Source organism: Priapulus caudatus, unplaced genomic scaffold (genome assembly GCF_000485595.1).
Source record: "Priapulus caudatus unplaced genomic scaffold, Priapulus_caudatus-5.0.1 Scaffold129, whole genome shotgun sequence".
Lineage (NCBI taxonomy): Eukaryota > Metazoa > Priapulida > Priapulimorpha > Priapulimorphida > Priapulidae > Priapulus > Priapulus caudatus.
The window spans coordinates 172,472-196,641 of record NW_014577190.1 but is presented as its reverse complement, the minus strand read 5'-3'; the positions used below and the strand labels follow the sequence as shown (position 1 = coordinate 196,641).

The following is a 24,170-nucleotide window of genomic DNA, read 5'->3' as shown; positions in this document are numbered from 1 at the left end:
CACACGTGAGTAATTTTACTCAAGTAAAATAACGAATGAGTCAAAATACTCACGCGTAATATTTTCAGCGTTCGCCGCACACGTGAGTAAAATTACTCAAGGAATAACTAAGTGGTAATGCAGATCACGTGACTGTGCGCAGTCAATACTGGGCGCACAATGAGCAGCAGGTGCGCACACGTTGAGTAAAATGACGCACGAGTCAAAACTTATCAAACACGTTTGATATGGAGTAAAATGACGCATGAGTCAAAAATTATCAAACACGTTTGATATTTAGTAAAATGACGCATGCGTCAAATTACTCAACGAAAATCCGCCGCACACGTGAGTAAAATAACGCATGCGTCAAATTACTCAACGAAAATCCGCCGCACACGTGAGTAAAATGACTCATGCGTCATTTTACTTGAGTAAAATTACTCACGTGTGCGCCGGGCGTAACCTGTACACAACTTCAGCAGCACTTCTCAACAACAATGAGAATATTACTAGGGCCATACCTCCTCATACTATGAACATTAATTAGTTCCTCACGCGGACCATAATCACAGTACTTTACCTGCAACACGTATGCAGACAGAAAGCATTCCAACACCCAATTAAAAACTGTAACCGTTTGGCGTCTATGCAAGCATTATTAGAAAAATAATACACATTTATAAGTGACAATAATGCCAAACCAACATCCCTGTGTAAATGCGTGTATGTACACTTACTTGTGCCATAAAAGCAGGACAACACGACATTTTCAAATGCTCGTTTATTATACACATAACTAATGTGTGCTTAATGTGCTTACGAAGCATATGTGCTTGAGAAGTATAGACCCTTTCCCTTGGAACTTAAACATGTATTAATGCTTAATGTTGAGTTGTTTCGCAATAACTAAGTGAACATGCCAAAATCCTCTTGTGACTTTTTAGGTCGACTTGCCTGAAATCTCGAAAATCACTGAAATGACCATGTCCAAGTATATGTTCACGGAAACTTGTGTATAAGAAGCATCACAACTCATAACGTATACACGCACACTGGCATTGAATAAGCTGTGGTAATAAACCAATTGACATATTCAATGAATAAACAGCACAATAAACTTGTTTCTCGATCATTTATATAACACATGTCTCTCTCTACGTGACACTGAGCTGGTTAAAAGCAATACAGCCCATACCTATTCAATTATACTGCATGCCTCCCTTACCAACACACTGCAACAGGTTAGATAAATGATTAAAAAAATACATGATCTATAAATTAACGCAACAGCTGGTACAAGCGTGACTAGAGTCAGTACGGAAAGTACGGTTCAGCACAACACAACCATATCCTCGCAATTGTATTCGCAAGCGCTGACATGAAAAGATGCTTTCAATGTGCGATATAAAAGTTGACCCAACACGTTGCATTCTACTTCTTCCCCGTCTGGTGCATGCCAAACCGATGAAGAGACTACCTAACTATACGAATACGACAGTGAAAGGTACTCATAGAAGCAACACACCATCGTCAACTCCAACGTTGATGTACAATCAAACACTGGCACCTCGTTTTCAATACACACTGCCTACAAATAACATTGTCACATCTCAGGATGAGAACGAAGGCTCAGGCAAGAAGACATGGAATGCATGCGTATATAACATAACAAGGACCAGACTCACGACGAAATGCTCCGTCACAACAATTTCTTGGGGTGAAACCACGCTCACGATAGTCACCGCGACCACGACAATACACAAAAAAATGGCACTATTCACAATAGATTCACAACATTTTGACACATCATGGCTGGAAGAGGGCCAGCAAGTGGTGAGCAAGTGAATGCCACCACCCCCACCATTGAAAGTTGCCTTACTTATAGCCATGCAGCTGCACGAACCGATGGGGACAGCAGCTCACATGCGCGATTTATCACGAAGCCATTTTTCGATAAGCTCCTCATTTCTGTCGACCCACTCCACACTGTGACGCACCAACTCCAGCGCCTGCCTCGCAGCTCTCAGTGTGCAATTCCTCGACATAAGGAACCGATTCAGCTGCAGAAATAAATTGTTGCATGGTTTTAGTAATACATACCAAAGCTTTATGCAGATTTGAGCCTTCTAGTGTTACGTAAATAGTAATGGACTCTCAATGTGGTGGAGGCTCTAATAGCAAAAGCAGTTCAGTCCTTTGTTAACAGTCAACAAATCCATGTTTAACCCTCCTCTTGAGGGTCAAAAGGTTATCTGACACTTACTCTTCGCATGTCAGCAGAAAATAGATTTCATGGTCCTTTCAATAAAGTGATAAAAACGGTAGGTCAGCGCTGAAACAAAAAGGTTTTGCACTTGGTCCGTTAGACCATGTCTTCAGAAAATGTCTGATATCTGACCTTTCCCCCACTGCCCTTTGACCTGTGACCTCCAATTTAGCGCGGTAGAGGTTTCCTCGCCCATCACACTATACATCGAATATAAGAGGCGAGGTCAAGCCGTTGAGATTTGTGCCGCAATTCCGTATTCCTCCTATACCTTAAGTTAAGGGGAAATATTCCCCCATTGACACATCTTGACCTTTGACCCTTGACGCCCCCCCCCCAATCGACATCGCCGAGTCCTTTTCGGCGACCCCCCCCCACCCCCACCGCCGACGTCCCGAATAGAGAGAGCAAAGAAGAGAGAGAGAAGAGAGAAAAGAAAGAGAAAAGAGAGAAAGAGGAGAGAGAGAGAGAGAGAGAGGGAGAGAGAGAGAGGAGAGAGAGAGAGAGAGAGAGGAGAGAGAGAGAGAGAGAGAGAGAGAGAGAGAGAGAGAGAGAGGAAGAGAGAGAGAGAGAGAGAGAGAGAAGGAGAGAGAGAGAGAGAGAGAGAGAGAGAGAGAGAGAGAGAGAGAGAGAGAGAGAGAGAGAGAGAGAGAGAGAGAGAGAGAGAGAGAGAGAGAGAGAGAGAGAGAGAGAGAGAGAGAGAGAGAGAGAGAGAGAGAGAGAGAGAGAGAGGAGAGAGAGAGAGAGAGAGAGAGAGAGAGAGAGAGAGAGAGAGAGAGATGTGTGCATGTGCATGTGTGTGTGTTTAATGATAATATAAGATAGCAGCATAGCTTTGTTTCACCAATATATTACCCTTATACACGTTATATATAATATTAATTAATATAAGCAAAGAAATTAGTGAATTGTTGTAACATAGGTTTTTAAAGATTAGGGCGCACTAGCTGAAAATCACTATTTAACATGTGCTGATAAGGGTCATAGTAGCAGGTGAGAAAGAAAATGAACAAGGATTACCAGTCATACAACTGAAAATAATTTCGAAACATCAAGATCGAGATAACTTTATATGTACCTCATTATAATCGAACTCAGTTGTAAAGTGCTGTGTGGTTATCTTCAGCAAGGTGTTATATGAACTTGCTCCATAGCTGAAAAAGCAAACCACAAATATCACACATTGATGATTTCGGTAATTAAGCAGGACTGTAGGGAGGTGAAGTAGTCACATAGGTACGCCTGTAGGCTTGTCCTGTACGTGCACACCGATGAAGGCTAGTCATGTAAACATACATAGAGCTTGTCACGTATCTAAGGAGGTCTACATACAAACACAGAAGCTATAAATTACAGCCAACATTGTCAAACCTATCGATGACAGATTATAAACTGTTATATTGTCGCCATAAATTCAATGCTCAAAATAGCAGTCAGCACGTGTAAATAATGCACGCGATGCACGACTAACAGCAGTAGGAAACATTGCAAGGTGCACTAAATATCTTGTGGCGACTACACCAGCCCGGTGTGTGTAAATATTCAAACGCCCCACTTTAAACTCAACAACATTCCTTCTTACACTGCTCACTAATTAGTGACCTGAGGCGTGTTCAACAGAGCGAACGCTCACTTCTGAACGACACTGCGCAGGCGCGCGCTCGCGAGCGCGCGATCCTGCTCCCGAGACTGTTCGCGCAGCGCACGAGTTGTTTTCAAGATGGCGACAGGCAATCTGGCGAATGCGAATCTAACATTTCTGACTTCAATTTCAATCTATTTCGATTTCATTTCATTTTTTATTCATTCATTCACTTCTAAATTCAATTTGTATCAATTTCGTCTGCTAATTCGTTTAACAGTACTTGTTCGAAGACATTGAAATCTCGCGATTAAAATCTGCTGAGTCAGCCTCCATGGGGGCCGCCATCTTGGATAAAGCGAGCGCTCGTGTGTCGTTCAAGTGGCGCTGCGTTCATGCTGTGAGTGTTCGCTGCGAACGTTCGCTCTGTTGAACACGCCTCAGCATGCACGATGCTCGTTTCTACGTACATATCAATGATGGTGTCCCACGATGACTGCACAAACCTCCACACATGCCAGCGTGCCAGCCGGTTATTCGCCACACCGATCAAAACAAAAAACATGTCCTGTTTTCTGATCTTCTCTGGCTGTAAGCTGTAGTCCAAAATTCTGTACAAATAAACAGATACGGATAGCTGTTAACAGCACACACTAATGAAACTAGTTAGTTGAATAGAGTTAGTGCAAGCATACAGATAAACACCTATAGGTTGTGAAAGTATAGCTGGTAATACCAAAACCCAATCTGTGTATTTAATATAGATCAGGGTTCTTTCTGGTACACTGTGGCATGAAAATTACGGTGTTAGCAGATCTCATCTTGGACGATTTACAAGTGTAGCACCTCAGACTTAAACTAACGAGTAAAGAGTAGCAGATAGTCAGCAGGATCACAGCAGGTGAACTACATTACTCGTAGCTCCAACCAGCGGATTCTGAACATGCTGTTGTCATCACGAGTGCACACGCAATAAAGGTGCATATATAAAAAATTCCATGCTCGATGCGCTGTACGTGGGAGGAATGGGTCGTGTTCACATGTAAAATGGTGGCAGTAGAGTAAATCAGCCATTCCCGTAGCCTATTCACAAAGCTAGATAGCCTTCCATGGTGTATCTATCTAGTTTATTGTGTAGTAACTAGTGATGTTCTAAATAATAATTCATTGAGCAATATCTGTTTACCCTTCAGAGTTGTTTTAATCCAGTTGAAAGTTTTAATAATATTTTTTTTCTAGTTGTAACGCTTGTCTAGCAATGCCTAATAGCACCACAAAATACAATTGAATTGCAAGACACAGACGCAGATCCGTATTAAGGAATAGCATCATTGTCTGCTGGTTCAAATCTTCATTCCCAACTGTTTGAATCACTGAAGACTAATATCAAATTGTTATTATTAATGTTAAATGTGGATTTACGGCAATTTTTTAAGACACCAATTAATCTTCATAAATTAGTGATGATCCATGGATCAGTGATTAGTTTGTGCAACAGATGATTGACCAAGAAATATGGATCGATATACAGGATTAACTCAAGCAGAATACTTAAAGATAAAAAAAGATGGGAATAAAACTTCAGCAACCCACTGAGTAATGTGCCACATGTCAGTAGTGGTGGTGAGTGCTTGCAGCAGTTCTTTCTTCTCAGATGGTGTACGAGTGTCCTGATACTGCTTGTAGGCAAACTCCCATTCCTCATCACCGCCATACTTGATCGCATTACCGTACACGACCGAGCGCAGGTTCGGAGCAATCCTAAAACGCACAAACTACGAGTTACACGTCGCGAACAATCACTGTATCACCACCACCTATGTGAACGAGCATTCAAGTGATGACCTGCCGAGAAACAAAATTATAAATGTGCATTTCCTTTTTTTGCTAAACCTTATTTTCCCTCCCCTGCATCTTATTGCTGACACCCAAGTATTTACAAACATGGTAAATTTAGTTGGTTCTATTCACTGTCTAAGCTTTCTTAATCACTACAATCACACTTGCTTCGTCGAAAATGGTTGCATCTCATGCACTACCTGTCCTAAGTGAAATTGTAGACTCATTATTGTTATCACAAGACATTCTTTAGTTTACTTATACATATGCCACTATGTTCTAACAAAACTCATAAGCACATGTACTCACTTAGTTCCATTCACCATCCAAGCCCTAAACATAGAGAGAACCTTGACCTTGCAGTCAGGGTGGTCCAGCCAACACGCATGTCTCATTACAGTACTTCGCAAGTATCTACCATATTCAAGATAAAAATATTTTCTGCCACAAACGTTTGCAATTTTATGGAGAAAAAAAGATATAGGCTGGCAAAACATACGACCATTACAATAACATATAGTAATATATTTCACAGCAATGCTGAGTCTGAGATGTTCTACTTGTGAGTCACCTATAATTAGTTAGCAATGTCTCTATGACAACGTACCACGTGTTATATCACATAATTTCCATATAACACTAAAGAGCTATCAAAAAATGATAGCAGTGTAAACTGTGACAAAGATGGCCTTACATACACAGCATGTTTAGTATAGAGAAGACACTGTTACATACCAGCCCAACAACATAACATAGATGAACATAAAAGAGTCTGTAGGGTGACGAGACAACATGTATTTATAGTATATGTGAGCGCATATATTGATATTTGTGACTCATGGTTCATAACTGATCTCTGTAACTGTTCTGTAGCCGAACAATGAGCATGATTATTTGAAATAATCATTCTTATTATGTCATAGGGTTAGGGTTAGGGTTTTTGATGTGCAAAAAAGTCCATTTGTGTTGTGTGATTTTTATATGGTGTTTCACATTGAAATGTAGTACTTCATTTATTTGAGTCACATGATGCAATGATAATTGCATACGGCCTACAGTCTAAGGGCGCGTTTGTTTGGTCGGATCCACGGATCTCGATCCAATGGATTCGTTGATCTGACTGTTTGTTTGGTCGGATCACTTAATCTCGATCCACCGAACCCGACCCTGCTAGCGAGGTGGATACGAACGAGATCCAATATGGCGGCTCGCGCCTCAGCCAATCACAGCTTGTTCTTTGTTATGAACCATCCCATGATAGGTCACAGCGAAACGTGAACCGGTGAAAGTGAGTTTGCGTTTGTTTGGTCGGATCAGGATCACATGATCGCGATCCGATGGATTCGTCCCAAACAAATGCATCCTAAACCTTACTTGTCTAAGTGAGATCCAGTATCTTGCCATCCAATGTATGTCACAACCGGACTCAGTAGCTCCAAGACATATTTCTGAAAATTTAAAATATTGTTTTGATATGGCTTTATAATTCCAGCATAAAACTTGTATACGATTTGTTTAAATGATGTAATATATACAGATACACAAGATTAAAGAGAGATTCCCTCCAACTTTCTACGTAAATTTGTGTAACAAACCACTGTAAACACGTCAGTAAATAACTCACCACACTTTAACTGAACGTTAGCTTTGAAAATAAAACTGTAAAAATATGTATCAAGCCTATATTTGCTCATTATAGAAACAACTCGAAAAACGATTTTCGCCGTGGTTCCGTAGCCGCCATATTGTTTACATTTGAAGAACAACCGTTTTCGAGATAGAACGTGCTAAAAACCCAACAAAACGTAATCCGAACCTGACAGCGACCTGACAGGACTCTCGACTCACTCGCTCGTTAACTCGCTCGCTCCGAATACTATAATCTTCCAGAAACAAAAACGTTCCCCTTTCCCTATCAGCTAGCCATGTAGGTCTGTACGTGACCAGAAAAACCATTGGGTCATAACATGCCAGTGTATAATTTTACATAGCATGGTTCATACATACATAACACGGCAAGTGTGCGGAGCGGAACAATCGCCGCATAGCGGCAACGGTAAACGCGTTTGAAACATTCGACTCGAACGTTTCACTTTGTAGTCTAAAAGATTTGAATGAACGTATTCCTGAGCAATTTTTTTTCACCTATCACACATATAATTATAGGCAAGTACAAGCGTGCAATGTTAAAATAATTCATTTTTGCCTGATTTTATGTTTGCCACTTGAAACTTTTGAACTTGAACGAGGGAATCTCTCTTTAAGATAAACAATGTTCAACTGACCTATCTGCTTGGCATGACTAGGACAGTTCCAGCAAATGAGCATTGCAATACGATATTGTGAAAAAAGTACTTGGTAACGAGTCACTAGTTTGGTCTTTTCGTGTGTACCACACACAAACTGGGTTAATTTGATGACATAACAGCAGTCAGTGTTCAAGTGAGCATGGTTTTCTCGCTTTCCAGGCATAAACTGCAATTCACAAATTGAGAATGGTTTCATGGTCACCTTCAGAGGTCGGTATATAGGCTTCTCCTCACACAATACAAGCAGTTTGTAGTAGTGCTGCAGTGCTGTCTGCCAAGGTACATAGTCACGCTCCTCTGACAGATATTCTGACATGTCTAGTGCCACCTTTGGCGCAACATAGAAACCAAACGACAGGGAGAAGGCATCGTCAAGTAGACCTGAGCGATCCGCCGGCGAGAGAACCTGTTAGGGCATGAAGGACGAGGCAGTATGTCAAACAAAGCTTTAGCACATACCCGCAGTTCAGTCGGACCTTGTACAATGAGGTATTTGTATCATGACAGCCATATATACCCGCCATCTTGTTTTCAAATAATAGTGCAATATTTTGTATTACAATTGTGACAATTGAGATTGTGGTGTTTTTTTTTCTCCGTCTCCAGCATCTCGTCAGATCTTTTGTCCCTGCTAAGATTTGTGTGCAGATTTTCCTAACCCGCAAACCGAGCCATACTGTATAGAAGACATGTTACTAGAGAAGGCATATATCCAGCTCTATTTCTCTTTTTTAATCTTTGTATGTAGTTTGGGCTGCTTGGTTTAAGCAGAGACATTATGCAGGCCACAGCAGAAAACATATATTTACACAAGTCACCGTTGTTTCGATCGCCTTTGAACAAATTAAGCTTTTACCTAGCAACTCCTATACTTTTAATTATGATATTGTATGACAATGGCTTTTATGGAATTAATCACCATCGTTATATGAGATCTGATTGTACTAATATGTAGCCACGCTTACATGTTACCTACATCTCGCATGGGCTGAACAAGCTCGGCCAAAAGTGGGCAACCAAAACTTTACGATTGCCAACTGTGCACAAGTACTCACATGATGATTGCTCTTTAAGAGCCTGATCAAGGCATCCCAGTTCTTCTGATCATACTTAACTCGGTAGAACCCAGTCTGGTTGACGTTAGCCTTGATCCACTCAGGATTGCCATCGAGGTTGAAGTTGTCTGCGAAGTTTAATTCTGACTCACGGTCATTGTAGAGTAAGTAATGTTAGTATGTACTCTTTATTGCTGGACAAGGACTAGGGACGGGGAATGGTTAGTTATATGATTATAGGAGGCAAGTGTAACATGACGATAACCAATGGAATTAAGTAGTTAGTTACTATTTCAGTGTTGCTATGTGACATCTACTATGTTAGATAGTTAGCTAGTTATTAGTTAGTTAGTTAGTTAGTTAATTAGTTAGATTGTAAGTTTGTAAGTTAGTTAGTCAGTCATTCTATTTTATTTATTTACATTATATACATTAGCTTTAATTAATACAAATTAGTAGACTATTAAGACAGCAGTTCTTTTCGGATTTAGGGTTAAGATGACCAGTAACAAATAGTTACCAGTGTTCCTGTTCATCCATATCAGCTGAACATCACTTGGATGGGACTCAGTGTAGTAGGTAATTGGAATATTCCACACATACCTAACACACAAATCACTATTAGTTCCACAACATCTGGTGAAGCCAAAACAGGTGGGGGTTATGATTCAGCATACAGTTCATTCTCATAATTTTTAACAATAATCTAGAAGAGCAAGAAAGATGCATCGGCTTTTTCAACCAACATCTGGTCTATAGCGGATTTTCGTTCATGAAGTGTACACTGGCTAAATTTGGAATGGATACTCGCAAACTAAATTATCAGATATTGCTGCAATCGCCCGCACCAGTTGAATAATGTAACAGAACATGGCATTGCACAGGTACACAGTGCAAACAATTCTGAATATTTCACATGAAATAAACAAAGCCAATTTTGCATTTTGACAGCACACTTTGATCTCCACCTCATAGCCAGGTCACAGATTTTGACTACTGAATGCATGGCACCCACACTGTAATAATAGCATAGGCAACCAGCAGTTTACATTACTTTTTGACCTGGCCAAATCTTTGACGTTGCCTCGAAATTTTAACTCCAGCTGGACACTGTGTTATTGTTAGCTATGCAACAGTGTGTTAATGGTTACATAAAGCAAAACTGAAATAAAGCAAGTGTAAATAATAATTACTACCACACATCTACACTTGTACCTCGAACCACAAACGCCCGACAATGCATCACGCTTTTCGAAATGTGAAATGAGCTGGTAAAATGTGTACAAACCCGTAGCTAGACTCATCTTGCGGTCTGGTGAAGTTGGTGACTGTGTCCTGGTTGAGCAGGAAGCGCTGCTGGCGTGCCTTCAGCACGTTGCCCTGTCGTGAGATCGTGACGACGGGGTAGCCCATCTGCTGCGTCCATGAGTTCATAATCGTGACCACGTCGAGATTCTGTTGCTGCTCGCGACTCACCTGTAGCAGCAGACGAGGAAGATGCCGGTGATGCAACATTGCTACGTCCTGCTCAGCTGTAGGCTCTCAGATAGTAAATAGGGGCAAGGCCAGAATACTTAGCCCAGGTCCCTGAAGAGAACAGTGCTGTGCACTGACAGGGTGTCCCTAGTTAAAAATGCCAAAATAAATGAAGCAATGGGATGTACAAACCGGAAACCTCGTGAGCGTGTGTGCAAAACCCGTACTTCATTGATGACATCGGCTTCAATCATTCACAAAGTTATTACCGTTAAGAGACGCAAACAAGCACAGTTAATAACCAGAATTAAAATGATTTTGATTTAAGTTCGATTTAATAACTTGACAATTAAACAATATTTGTAATTGTAACTTTATTGAAAGATTTACTTAAGAGCTTACTCATATTTGCAGAGGTTGCTAAATCACTTCCTGCTCTGATGTACAATTTGCAATTGATCTCAAAATTTCATGCTGGAATTCTTCCGAGATTTGAGGGATTTGATCACTGTCAGTTCGGTTTTTTGGATGTAGAAATAATGGCCCCGAGCACTGAAAATGTTCGGAATTCGTTTTGGGGAGATTTGGTTTTCAGAAGGTAGTTGAGAAAAGCAAAAATGAGGTAAAATGTTGGAACCTGAGGGGCATTCAAAGTTTTGAGAGTTGACTGTATATAATGGCCACTCTGATTCTCATTCAGTACAGTGATTCTCTTCTGTGGTTATTATGTACCTTGCTTTAAATCATACAAACGTATATCTGTTTGGTATTTTTCCCTCCATACCAGTCTTGAACAAATACGTCCAGTAGTTCCTGCTCCTAAACCATCATTTCCCCCCAACAATAACAACATTTATTACTAATGGGGAGGAGGATGCAAATAAATGAAAGTGTCAATGACACTGTAGCTCACCACAAAAAAGGACACAAATGAGTGAGTGAGTGAGAAGAAGTCAGTTTTAATTGAGCAACCATCGACGTACATTACAGAAACGAAGAGTACATATGGGAGAACTCCCATTATATACTCTTGATAATTATATGTGTAATTTTTTATGTGAAAATAAATGTTTGAGATGTGAAAGTCTGAGATGTGGGCGAGTGATGGCGTTACACCTAAATGATCGCCATTTAACTTTTTTATAATATTCAGATTTAGGCACTGCCTAAAAGCGGAGATCCCGATGTGTAACGCGTAAGATTGAGAAGATACGCTTATTCCACGTAGCTGCTATATACCACGTGACAATGGTGTTTCCCTGCCCATAACACAACTTTTGTCAAAGGTTAATTGGTTGCATGGAAGTGTTTACTTCGTATGAGTTTTTCTAGGCGGTAGCACACGGTTGCCATCTGTATATCGCAATAATTTATAAACCAAAATGAATCACAATTTGTGACGGTAGATGGCACTATACGCACTTTGATGTTTCTTAGCGATGGCGTTCGAAATAAATAGGTTATGCTGCGTTCCGACATGTTTTGTAAAACTTTACTCTAATATAGACGTTTTATCGGCTGGGTGGTGAGGAAATACCAATTTTGAATTAAAGATATTGTTAATGAAATCTTGTAAAACGAACCAGACGAGTGTGACACCACAGACTGTTATCTGCGTGTCTATACAAAACCTACCTAATTTGCATAATTTTTTTTTTAAATATCGAAACCCCTGGCCTTTATTCATTCACATACCAAAAATGAGCAAAATCCGTTGAACCTGAACTGACTAATGGCAATTCCCATTGTTGCCAAACAATTGCCGTGGCTCGAAAGTACGTCGACTGGCGTGCTCCAAAATAGGACGTAAACCTCTGCCATAGCAGTAACCACTATACCCAATTTCAAACATGTGGGTGAAACGGTTCCTGAGTTATCGTTGACCGTAGCCAAATATTGACGGAAGGACGGACGGACGGACGGACGGACGTACGACGACCCATGGCAATAGTTCATCTTCACGATGTCAAGGTAAGCTAAAAATGGACTAATAATAATAATAATAATAATAATATTAATAACAATAATAAAAGCATGCCATACTTGCGTTAAGGCATCCCACAGGTCTGACGTCTTTGCATTTCCAAATTCGTGCAGAGTCAGATATCGTGTGAGACCCTTCTTTAAGATGGGGAGAGTCAGAAAACCTTGTAGCATGTTAAGAATGGCAGCTCCCTATAAACAGAAATCATTTACACACAGATCCAATAGAGAATATGACACTACTAAGACTAGTAGTGAATGATGAAATTTATATGGCTCACACATAACTATTAAATACTATGAGTATGAGGTTATGGTGCGTATAATATGACCATTATCACTTACTACAGTACAAGAAAAAGCTCTTTATTATAATATAAAAAATATAGTTAGTTTAATTCATTCTAATTTCCACAATAGGAACATTTAAGAACTAAATAGCCCATATGCTAAATAGTTTAAAACCGATCTTAACAATTAAAGATTAATTTTTATATAAAAAAAATGTAAAACTAAATTTACACAAAAGTATACCAGTCAAGATTCGTGACAGGGTTAGTGTAAAACCTAGCCATTGCATAAAACATTTAGCATGCTTGAATCCATGAGAAAAGGAAAAACATTAAAGATTAAAAAACAACTGGGAAGACACGCTAATAAATGCAAAAGGCACCTTTTGATAGGAAATACTGTCGAACAGCAGATCTATTTCATCAGCATCATTCACTTCAACAGTCAGTGGCCGGGAACTTGCTAATGCATCAGTTACCATGGCAACCTGTGTTTCCGTCAAAACGAACTGATCCATCTGCAAAAAATATTTGTCGGAGAGTACATTCTGGAATATATTCTACTGTACATACTTCTTATATGAGTTTACAGCATTGAGGTGTCAGAGAGACCCAAGGTTCCTATTGATATTTTATGGTGACAAGTAGTTCAGTAAAACTTTGCATTCAACACGTTTTATAGATTACAAATTTACAGAAAAAAAAGCTTATTAATATATTTCCAGTACACCCATGTACTTATTGTAAGTGACTACTGAAATTGCTCTTAAAAAGTCACACATAATAGTACACTGGTCAGTTACATTATAATCCTAAACCCATAGGGCCGTGCATACCATGTTCCATTCGGGTTTCACGTGGTCAGTTCCGAGAAACTCAACGAAAGATGCAAAGCCTTCATTTAACCACAGGTCCGACCACCAGTCCATGGTGACCAGATTCCCAAACCACTGTAACACACATACAGACCCGCACACGTCTTTTTATAGGCATTGTATAAAGTATCACACATGAAAACTTATTAGCACAAATTCTACTTCAAAAATAACAAGAACACAGTGTACATTTATTTAAATAATACTCGTTTTAACACACATACCGATTTCGTGTGACCCATGACTTATCTAACGTGTAATAGATATTCTGTGTCTAATTATCACCAATTGCCATTAAAAAGAACGTCCTACTAGAAGAAATAGTAGCTGCTGGGCTTGCTACATAAAAAAAGACGTTGCGTATTTGACAATTTATTTATGTTTATATTATGTCGTCTATAAGATATTACAATCCTTTTGCTTTTAAATTAATAAATAAGAAACACCCTTGGTCAGTAGCCCTTGGCTGAAGTGGTTTTGCGCAACTTATCAGATCGTGCACTTTGAGTGGCACCACCGTCGTTGTAATCAAACTGTAGTCGCTAGTTTTAAAACATTTTTTAATAACATTTCTAATGGTGATTGAACCATGAAACTTTTTATGTAGCATAATTTTAACCTAAATTAACTGAAAATAACCCTTGAACCTAGAGTAAACGATCCCTTTAAGTGTAGAAACGTTTTACATCATTCACTTTAGAAAGAAGGAAGTTTATTCTGCAGAAAATATCCCATATACCCGATGCTCTGACCTCCTTTATCCTATCAAAATCATGTCCACAAGCACTATTTTTCAAGATATGCTGTTTATGTGATGCACCTGTTTATTAGAGGCCCGATAAAGCAAGGACGACTGTATTGACACAAAATCGGCTAGCACAAGGTTATAGAGATGAGTATAATTGTAAGGTTTACGATAATGTTAGTGACAAAGTTATAGTGACGTCTTATGGTTTAGGATGCAATTAAAAAGCTATTTCCGTTTTTGTTAGACAGAGTTGTCATATATATAGAACAAAAAAACAACGAAAGTTTTCATTGAAATAAAACAGTTATCATAATCACTAATCTAACCATCAATACGTAACAGAACTAATGTTTTTTTCAACTCTTGCTCTGGTGCATGCCCCAGCTGAATACTGTGAGAATACTGTCTGAGTGAGAAGCCACCACACCAACTGAGTCACTGTTTGCATCAACTCTGCTCTCAGACCCATAAGTAGCGCTGAGAGGGTCTATGTCCCTCAGGATACTGCCGGAACGTACCCTGGTACTATCTAATATGCCGGACCGTACCTCGCCTACTCCACTAACGAGTCTAGGGAGTCGCCTACGCCTACTCCCTAACCCTAACCATATCAGATAGTTACCAGGGTACGTTCCGGTATACCAGACCGTACCCAGGGTACGTTCCGACACTACCCTGGGGGACTGAGACCCTATGAGCACAAGTAGCTGCCTTTAACCCACGCCAATCCACTAACTTCCTATCCTCACTGATATTCTTACTCATCACATCAGAAAAGAAGGCATATCCAGACCGACTGCTCTAAAGGCACCACGTGCTACCTGCTGTAGAGCAAAATCAATGCAGATCTGCTCACAATGATGCCGCAGAGCACGAGCCCTTTCATAAAAGTCGGCCAGTCCTATATTCAAGCAGACGACACCATCACAAAGAGGACAAGCGACGCCTTACCCCACCAGGTGGCCCCTTACAAAGTATCCCATGCTCAACCAATGAAGGTAACCTTCCCAGGAAGGAAAGATGCCAGCTCAACAGAGAAAGCACTGGCATCAGAAGGTTCTCCGCTCTCCTAGGTGATTGTTGATTCCCACAATTGTATGTAAGTATGCTACTAAGTATGACAGCCCCAGAACACAGACAACCTTGCAGAGGACTGCCAAATTCAACATCTGGAGGGAGGATGGGTAGCACTGAACACTCTACCCATGCAGGCTAGAAACTAGCTGTCACCAGCACCTTCACGTACTGGCACGTGCAACTCAGAAAAAAAGACACATGAAAGAGCAAATGTGCATACTTGGTGTGCCAGTTCGTGTGCTACAACAATAGCAACCCTCTCCTGGGCAGCAGACGATGATTCGTTCTCATTGTACAGAATGGCTGTTTCCCGATAGGTCACCATCCCCCAATTTTCCATAGCTCCAGCCTTGAAGTCCGGGATGGCTATCAAATCTGTAGAGAACGTCTCGTTTAGAATTTTTTTAGAATTTAGGTATTAAAGAATAAAAATAGCAAACAAGTGCCACAAAGTTTCCCTGCAATTTTACTCATAAAATACACATACATACTATTCCTAATACTATAGAAAAGATTTTTAATTTCAGACAATCCAATTCTACAATTGACATTGTGATCATATTACAATTTTAAAATCATTACAATATTTTTTCAAATCAATATTTATATTGTTTCAGCCAACTACAATGTGATTTTCGATTTACCTTAGTTTATTAAGATATTTAAGCACTGGTATTTAAGACTGATAATTAACATACAGGTCAATTACCAGAATGCTGACGCTGGTGAAATTACACGGTATGCTACTCTTTATATTGCAGTATGCTACAGGAATTAAAAACACGATGTTACATACCCAGTTTCTGCAGTTGGTATCTTATCTGGAAGAAATCTTCATAGAAGTCCAAAATTTTAATCGTAATATTGAGGGCAAAGTCTACCTGGTCTATCTTTGCTTTTGGTGCGTACACAGCCACCTACAGATTCAAACCAATACTGGCCTTAAAAAATGCACACAAATGGTAAAAGACTACATGGCAATAAAAGTATTTAACTGTAATCACAGCTTTGGTCTCTAAGGCAGCTTGCAGAACCACTAGGACAACACAGAGTTAGTATTTATTTAATTCATTGGTACACCAGATAAAGTACCATCAGCAATTATACCTGCACATTGTTTCCGGTGATGTCGGACTTAGACTTGAAGTCACAGACGATGATTGCAACCAGGTACGTGCTCATTTTGGGTGTTTGTCTGAACACATCAACCTCCCAGTCAAAGCCCTCATCTAAAGTTATCATTACACATCAAACATGTGCAGGACATGTATGTATAAATATGTAAGAAAAATATTTGTTACCATTTCTTGTTGTACTCTAGAACGAAGATACATTAATTTACTTGTGAGATAGGAGGTTATATACATACTTCTATCCCTATGTTTCCTATTTGTGTGACATTTAACTTCTACATAATCAGTGTAAGTATAAATACTATAATCTGTTTTTAATTAATTTCCTGTGTCCGGTTTTAATTTCTTTCACTATAGGCAGATAGGTATGCAGCTTACCCGACCACCACAATAAATGATTACGTAACGGATACATTCTACTAATCTAGTAGTATCTAGTAGTAATCTAACACACCTACTGCAAATAATGTCTCCACTATTGGCATATATACAATCAAATGCTTACCCTTCAGGAACTGATGTGGGGGCTCAGCTGGCTTATTTGATAATGACACCAGGCCCTTGTCACGGATTATTTGAATGGCAAAGACTGCTTTAAAGGCTGGCTCATCAAAACATGGAAATGCTTCTCGTGCCGAGTTGGGCTCAAACTGTGTCGTAGCGATGTACCTTTATGCGAAGATGAGCAGCATTAGAGTTACAAGTACAATTGCCGAGTATTAGGAACAGACCAATTATTCGACTAACTATGCTGGAATAAGAGTTGAACTTTCATATTATCCCTAGACAATGTTACTACAAAATCATCACACACATAAATGGAGGTACACACCCATCTAAGCGACGCCGCAGGCAAACACACCACACACACGTACTAACCTTTTCTTCCCATCGTCGTCAACATAAGAACTTCTGTACAGCCCAGTGAGTTTATCTCGGAGAGGCATATTGTATTCGATCGTTAGATCGAGTTCCTCATTGGCATACAGTGCCCTCTGGAGGCGAAAGGCAACCAAATTCCATCGCTTATAGAAGAGCAATTTCGTGATAGCAATCTTTCGTAGGGTCTTGTGCGACTTTAAGTAGTAGCTGGTGATCGTGAGATTGTTCGAGTGCAAGATGATGTACTCTGTCGGCTCGCTCACTTGCATCACGATGCTTACAGATGCATTAACGTGGAACTCGGTGAGGTTGATTTGAAGATGTATGTCGTACTGGCTTGGTCTGATCGTGCGTGGCAGCCTCGTGCTGCGCCACGGGAACGGCTCACTCGTGCCGTCGGCAAGACCAACGATTGGCTTTGCCTGGGTGGCATCATGTAGGGAGTTGTTGCCAATGTGGCAGTGCTCAATTGTAGGACGAGAAAATGCTGATATCATAGCCACCGCTGAAAAACGTATGAAGACCTGTTTTACAGATTTGCTAGCCAGGCGCTATCCAGGGCCAAATATGCGCTAGTCCGGACTAAGTTAGCCCCGCGAATGGAGGTGGGCCAGGCCAGCTCCGAAACGTGCTAAGTTAGCCCGTACTAAGTTAGCCCGTGTTAAACTGTCTGTGTATGCAATCCTTGTGTTTGACTTGTTTTCGTATTTAAAATCCCATATTTCCATTATACACTATTTATTATTAGCTCTTACTAATGTTGTTATAACATAAAGATTGCATTAATTATGACATGTTCAACATCCAGCTCAAAGAACAGCAATCACAAACAAAAATTACGCAGAAATCAGATGTCCTTACCGAGGATCACAGCAGCTGCAGCAAGCGCTACGCACGTCGCCTTCCTCTGGCTGCATACTAACTGGCGTGTGTGACTGATGCCCATCTGCTCATAGTTGCCTCCATGCTTCATAGACTCTCCACTCGCTACATGAAAATGCACACAATAATGAATTCGGTGATAAGAGTTTCCTCCCTCGGTAATTCACGTAGTTTGGGTTCTCACCTGCCCTAGTTCAACACTCCTAGGGCCTACTGCCATAAACACTATTTAAAGTCACCACAATAATTAGTACTATGATAATATTTAGGACCAATGTGATCGAGAAGAACGTTGACACATGTATGCACAACGTAGCTGACAGCTAACTTACGATAACAGTAACTTTATCATTTTATGTCACAATGCTGCTGATTGGAGGAAAATCAATCGCAACTTCATATTCAAACACATTTACTGTGCATAATTGCAAGACATGCAGATTATTACAATTAATCACGTGCAAATAACAATTGATGAAAAAATGGCATGATCACCTATTTATTCTGCACTACATGACGTAGTAAATTGCAACAAAGGCATCACGAGTCAGCTTCCAAACATTTTCCACAATAAAATCCTAGCACCACCCACTTGATTTTCGACAAGGGCCTGTTCGTAAGTACGACTCCCTCCATTCACAGGTTGTGTCAGCAGCTGTGACAATCTTTTTTGGGGTAATTGAGAAATACAACTAAATTGAGTCTCACTCTTAAGCTCTGGAAACAGCCACTTATGTTTTCACTTTTCCAATTTGATCACAAATCCCACCTTTTTCCTATTTACCAAAGTGCTAGCCAGCAATTGCTTTTTTTTATTTTTTTCCTGCAAAAACATGGGTAGGCAGGAATATAATTTTTTTTTCACAAGTTAAATATAGGGTACCGTGTACTATACAGCTTGAAATGCATATTTCGATTGTTGCAAAATCAATGTGAACACCTGGATAGTAGTGTTAGGAATCGCTCCCAAAAACGAAGCTCGATAAATCGTCCCTTTGAACGAGCGAGTAACCGAAGTGTAAACGGCTCTGCGGCCGCGTATAACACGATAGCATACGTATACTATATAGTACGCGATCGATCGCGTACATCAAAGCCGGCCGCCGCGCCATACGACCTTCAGGCTCTGTTTATGAAGTAGCCGGCCCAGGCCGTATGATCGGCAGGCGGTATCTTTGAATTATATTTTTTCTTGAAACCCTCTAAAAGTGACCGCTGTTGCACATTTTTAACTCGGAAATGTGAAGTGGGGCGGGTGACCCGAACCAAAGGTAATTTCTTGGTCGGCCTAATCAGAACAGTATTTACTACTCACGTATTGATGTTTAGGTACTCCCTATTTACCTCCTTTAGAATATTAATAATGCCATGTAACTCCCATTCAAATACTCATTTACAACACGATCTTACTGCATGCATGCCACTGTGCAAACTCCATAAAAATGGGGAACAGCACTAGCACTAAACTTTCACACTGCTCACTTCGTTTCATATAAGTACATCACACAGACATGATCATTTACCTTCACCATAGTGCAGGCCTCGAATTAAGCGACAAGAGGGGCAAGGCAATTTTTTGGGGGCATGTGAGAAATTGCCTTGAATTTTCTCTAAAATGGATGGGCACCGAGGCAATTTTAAAAGACATCAAGGCAACTCTCACAATTTGAGAAGGGCACCAAGGCACTTTTGTAAAATAAAGGAAAACTCATAACAAATTAATACATCAAGCTACACACCGTACAGATCACAGCTGGCCATTCTTGCGCGAACGTCGTTTGCCGCGCTTTAAATCGCGCGCGGGCCGAGTCGATGTGCAGCATTTAAATATTCGTGTTCTACCACGGGCATACACAGGCACAGTGGCGCACGATTTATCGATCGTCTGCTGGCAGCGGTTCTACACGCTCTGCGACAAACAGTGCGGCCGCGAACTAGTCTAGCCAAAGGCACCGACGGCAATTACAGAAAAAGGCAAGGCAGGTCACTGCCGTCGGTCGGGTTGGATTTTCAGGGGCAGTACGGCGATTGATAGGGCCACCGACGGCAATTGCCGTCTGTGCCGTCGGTTAATTCGAGCCCTGGCTTACAACACGCGCAATTAACTCCCAATTAGCAAACGGGAGATGAATTGCGTGATTGTTCGACCTGTCTACTGAAGTTCCTGGGGAAGAAACCTGCAACGTATTTGTTTCGTTCAGAGACAAAGTTAGTTTCCGAGCAGTTATACTTACGTCACCATTTTCTTTCCCAGACCATTGTTATGAAAAACTTTCTGTCATCGTATGAATTCTACACAAGCTACACACCGTACAGATCACAGCTGGCCATTCTTGCGTGAGCGTTGTTTCCCGCGCTTTAAATCGCGCGCGGGCCGAGTCCACGTGCAGCATTTAAATATTCGTGTTTTACCACGGGCATACACAGGTGCACGATTTATCGATCGTCTACTGGCAGCGGTTGGCAGCGAGCCACGTTATATATTATTGTTTTTGCCGAAAGGTAGACTGGTATCCGGCCTCACGCTCTGCTAGACAATGTACATGCTCTGCGACAAACAGTGCGGCCGCGAACCAGTCTAGCCAGAGGCACCGACGGCAATTACAGAAAAGGGCAAGGCAGGTCAGTGCCGTCGGTCGGGTTGGATTTTCAGGGGCAGTACGGCGATTGATAGGGGCACCGACGGCAATTCCGTCGGTGCCGTCGGTTAATTCGAGCCCTGATAGTGTCTGTGCATGCTCACTTGTTCTAGTTATCGCCGTTATATTTGGGTATAACGTAATTTATGCAGAGAAACATCATGAAATCCTATGGATAATTCGTTCGCTTTTGCAATGTAAATGAATGCAATTGCTGAGTAGCACGTGACATGGGTGTTGGCAGCACACTATATTCTGGGTTGAACTATGCCCTGCTTCAGAGCTCAAAGATGAGCCTCACCATTCATTCAGCTATAAGCCATTAGGGCTGTAACGATACACAAGCCTCTCGATTCGATCCGGTTCTCAATATTAGCCTCTCGATTCGATTCCTTCGATTCGATTCCCAAAATATTGAAATGTTATGTTATTTTTCAAATTTTCATTATTTTGCAATAATAAATTATTAGAAATTGCCAATGAATACTAAATGGTGAATAGACTAGAGAGTCTAGAAAGTATATATACACTGCACAGTCGCTGAGTAACATTGGTGAGTAACGCCAGAGCATATAAATCAGTGATTTATATGCTCTGGTAACACTCCAGTTTATAGCGTAGTGCCGCCATCTATTGGAGGAAAAAAGTGGTATCAAATTCAAAGTGGAATCGAAAATACGGGGAAAAACATCGAGGATCGGATCGAGGGAAGAGAATCTCGATCCGATTCGATTTTGGTGGATCGTTACAGCCCTATAAGCCATGCCAGGATAACTTGGGCAAGAACAATATCACGTACATGAGTACATTCACTGTCGACAGAATAGAAGCACCTAGTGAGTTTTGGATATTAGACATCAATTGCTTCCTTTTATACTGCTAGTAGCATAAAACCTTCCATCTAGGGTTTTCCATATTTCTCTGAGTAAATTATGGTCTACCCAACTATATAATGGTGATGATTTGACCAATAAACTGTCTAACAAAACCTAGGGAGTGACGGAAGTAGCTATTGCATATTCAACCCCCCCCCCCTCTCTTTTCGTTTTCTCTTCTCCCCTCCCCTTCCCATATGCTGAACTTCTTGTGTCAAAACGTCACATCAGCTGATGTTTTTGAGCTAATCAGAGGTTGACACAATTCCTCTAGTGATGTTGCGAGTCAGCGGCTAAACCGTAAATGGAGGAATTGCTCCGAATACAACACGAACACTACTTGAACAAGAAACTCTTCGCGAAAATTAGCAAATATTTGGAGAATCCTCTAGTATAATGAGTGTAAATGTTGTAATCTTTTGAATATAAAATACTGACAGTCTTGAGAAACATCACAAATTCTATTTTTATCTTCCAATCACATGTCGTAGCAATTCCTCTGTTTACAGTTTAGCCGCATGTACACAATCTGTGTCACAGGCATCAGTCAGCATACTGGGACTGCTAGTTCTAGGCCTACTGTAGTCCGAGTTTCCTCTGACCAATGGCCACACCGACGATTTTTGGTGGATTTTCAATTTTTGTGTGGGTTTTTTCAGTTTGTGTCAAAAACCACACCAAATCGACCAAAAAATCGTCAGCGTGGGCGTTTGATCAGAAGAAACTCGGACCACCGACTAGTGCCACTGCAGCTGATAGGGTCTATGTCCCCCAGGGTACTATCGGAGAGTACCCTGGGTACGGTTTGATATATCGGAAAGTACCTCGGGGTACTATACGATGTCGCTGCATCGCACGGACTCGACATATCGTATAGTACCCCAAGGTACCTGTACTTTCCAATATATCGAACCGTACCCAAGCCCAGGGTACCCTCCGATTTAAACCGACCAGGTTCTCTGTCGCACAAATGTCTTAAGTTACCATATAAACGCTAAAATTAAACCGCAAACTAACGCTTAAATGTTGTACTTGCATTATTACTCGTCGACGAAGATTGTTTACAAACTTGTAACCGCCATTTTTCGCTAGTGAGTGGGTACGCTAGTGAGCGGGCACAATGTATTTCCAAGTGGAAGGGTGGGCAGGTTGCACGCGGTTGCAAACCGCCATTTTTCATTGCGCAGCGCTAGCGCAGTTTGCAACCACGTGCAACCTGCCCACACCTCCACTTGGAAATACATTGTGCCCGCTCACTAGCCCCGGAACCGCGCTAGCGCCGCGCAACAGAAAATGGCGGTGACAAGTTGGTAAATAATCTTCGTCGACAAGTAATATAGCAAGTACAACATTTAACCGTTAGTTTGCAGTTTAATTTTAGTGTTTGCAGTATTATACTATTAACTTAAGACATTTGTGCGACAGAGAATGTGCTTTATTTGGCGTACCAAAGAAGTTATTAAGCGCAAAAAGTTGTCTTTGCTTACTCCCTGGAAATTGCCATAGTATGTTCTATAGCCCTGCGGCGGAGCGGAGGGCTAGGCTATAGTTCTAGAGCTACTAGTACTATCACTGCATCAGCGCCACTGGCACTGCACTGCTGGCACTGCTGCGAGCGGCCAAGACTTCGGCGGGTGTGAGGCAGCGTTTCTCAGTACATTTACATATCTTACCACTCAGAAACGATATGTCGTCGACCTCTGCGTCGACCATCGTGATAAATAACACGACTATGTGTCAATGTGTATGTGAAACTCTACAAAAACTTTTCCTGATTTACATCTGCCGCCGCCATTACTGTTCATGAGCGCCTCAGCGCCACTGTCAGATCTGTCACGTGATGCGGAGTTGCCAATCATAAAATACTCGGTCATTCCACGTAACCTCATAGTCTCATAATGATTGACATACAGCCACGTATACAAGATATTGAACTTAGTCTATGTGATTAATCATAAAAGTCCAAAGGAATATTTCAGAGGTGCAGAAAGGTAATTAATTGTTTTAAATAAGAAGGAAGCAAATTTCAATATGGATGACAGAAACGAAGATGTTGAATAATTTAGAAGAAAAAAGAAAGAAAGAGGAATAATTTAACGCTCGATCGTGTGATCGAGTGCTACACGAGCGAATACCAATCACCGCCTGACCACGACAAATTTGTAGAAAAATTGTTTTGCACGAAGAAAGCGGATATATGAAGAGGGGTGGGCGATTAAGTTGACAAAACAATTTCGGAGTTATTATAATAGATTTGATCATTTGGATAATCATCTA

General features: G+C 40.9%; 1 protein-coding gene across 2 annotated transcripts; it reads right to left on the bottom strand.

Annotated features, from left to right (window-relative positions):
- Nucleotides 1-365: 365 nt before the first annotated feature.
- Nucleotides 366-23,699, bottom strand: LOC106805841 (aminopeptidase N-like). 2 transcript variants are annotated; one of them, XM_014807599.1, is made up of 20 exons: nucleotides 23,567-23,699; nucleotides 18,359-18,484; nucleotides 17,495-18,002; nucleotides 17,121-17,284; nucleotides 16,590-16,711; nucleotides 16,279-16,399; nucleotides 15,703-15,857; nucleotides 13,619-13,732; nucleotides 13,166-13,300; nucleotides 12,553-12,684; nucleotides 10,322-10,509; nucleotides 9,554-9,636; nucleotides 9,034-9,176; nucleotides 8,181-8,384; nucleotides 7,044-7,117; nucleotides 5,979-6,083; nucleotides 5,424-5,591; nucleotides 4,301-4,441; nucleotides 3,327-3,402; nucleotides 366-2,042 (listed from the first exon to the last, which is right to left on the bottom strand). In XM_014807599.1, exons 1-20 carry the CDS (start codon nucleotides 23,604-23,606, stop codon nucleotides 1,902-1,904), a joined length of 2,940 nt encoding a protein of 979 aa, XP_014663085.1. In that variant the 5' UTR covers nucleotides 23,607-23,699; the 3' UTR covers nucleotides 366-1,901. The 2 variants fall into 2 exon arrangements, with proteins under 2 accessions (XP_014663085.1, XP_014663086.1); XM_014807600.1 differs by having other exon boundaries at nucleotides 9,034-9,161.
- Nucleotides 23,700-24,170: the final 471 nt, after the last annotated feature.

Bases quoted from the DNA above. Each gene is read 5' to 3' on its own strand.
- LOC106805841 (XM_014807599.1), bottom strand. From the start codon at position 23,606: ATGGTCGACGCAGAGGTCGACGACATATCGTTTCTGAGTG. The intron at 18,003-18,358 runs GTAAGGACATCT...TACGTTTTTCAG, and splicing joins TGCAGCTGCTGTGATCCTCG to CGGTGGCTATGATATCAGCA. The intron at 7,118-8,180 runs GTGACCATGAAA...TTAAATTTTCAG, and splicing joins CTATATACCGACCTCTGAAG to AAATATGTCTTGGAGCTACT.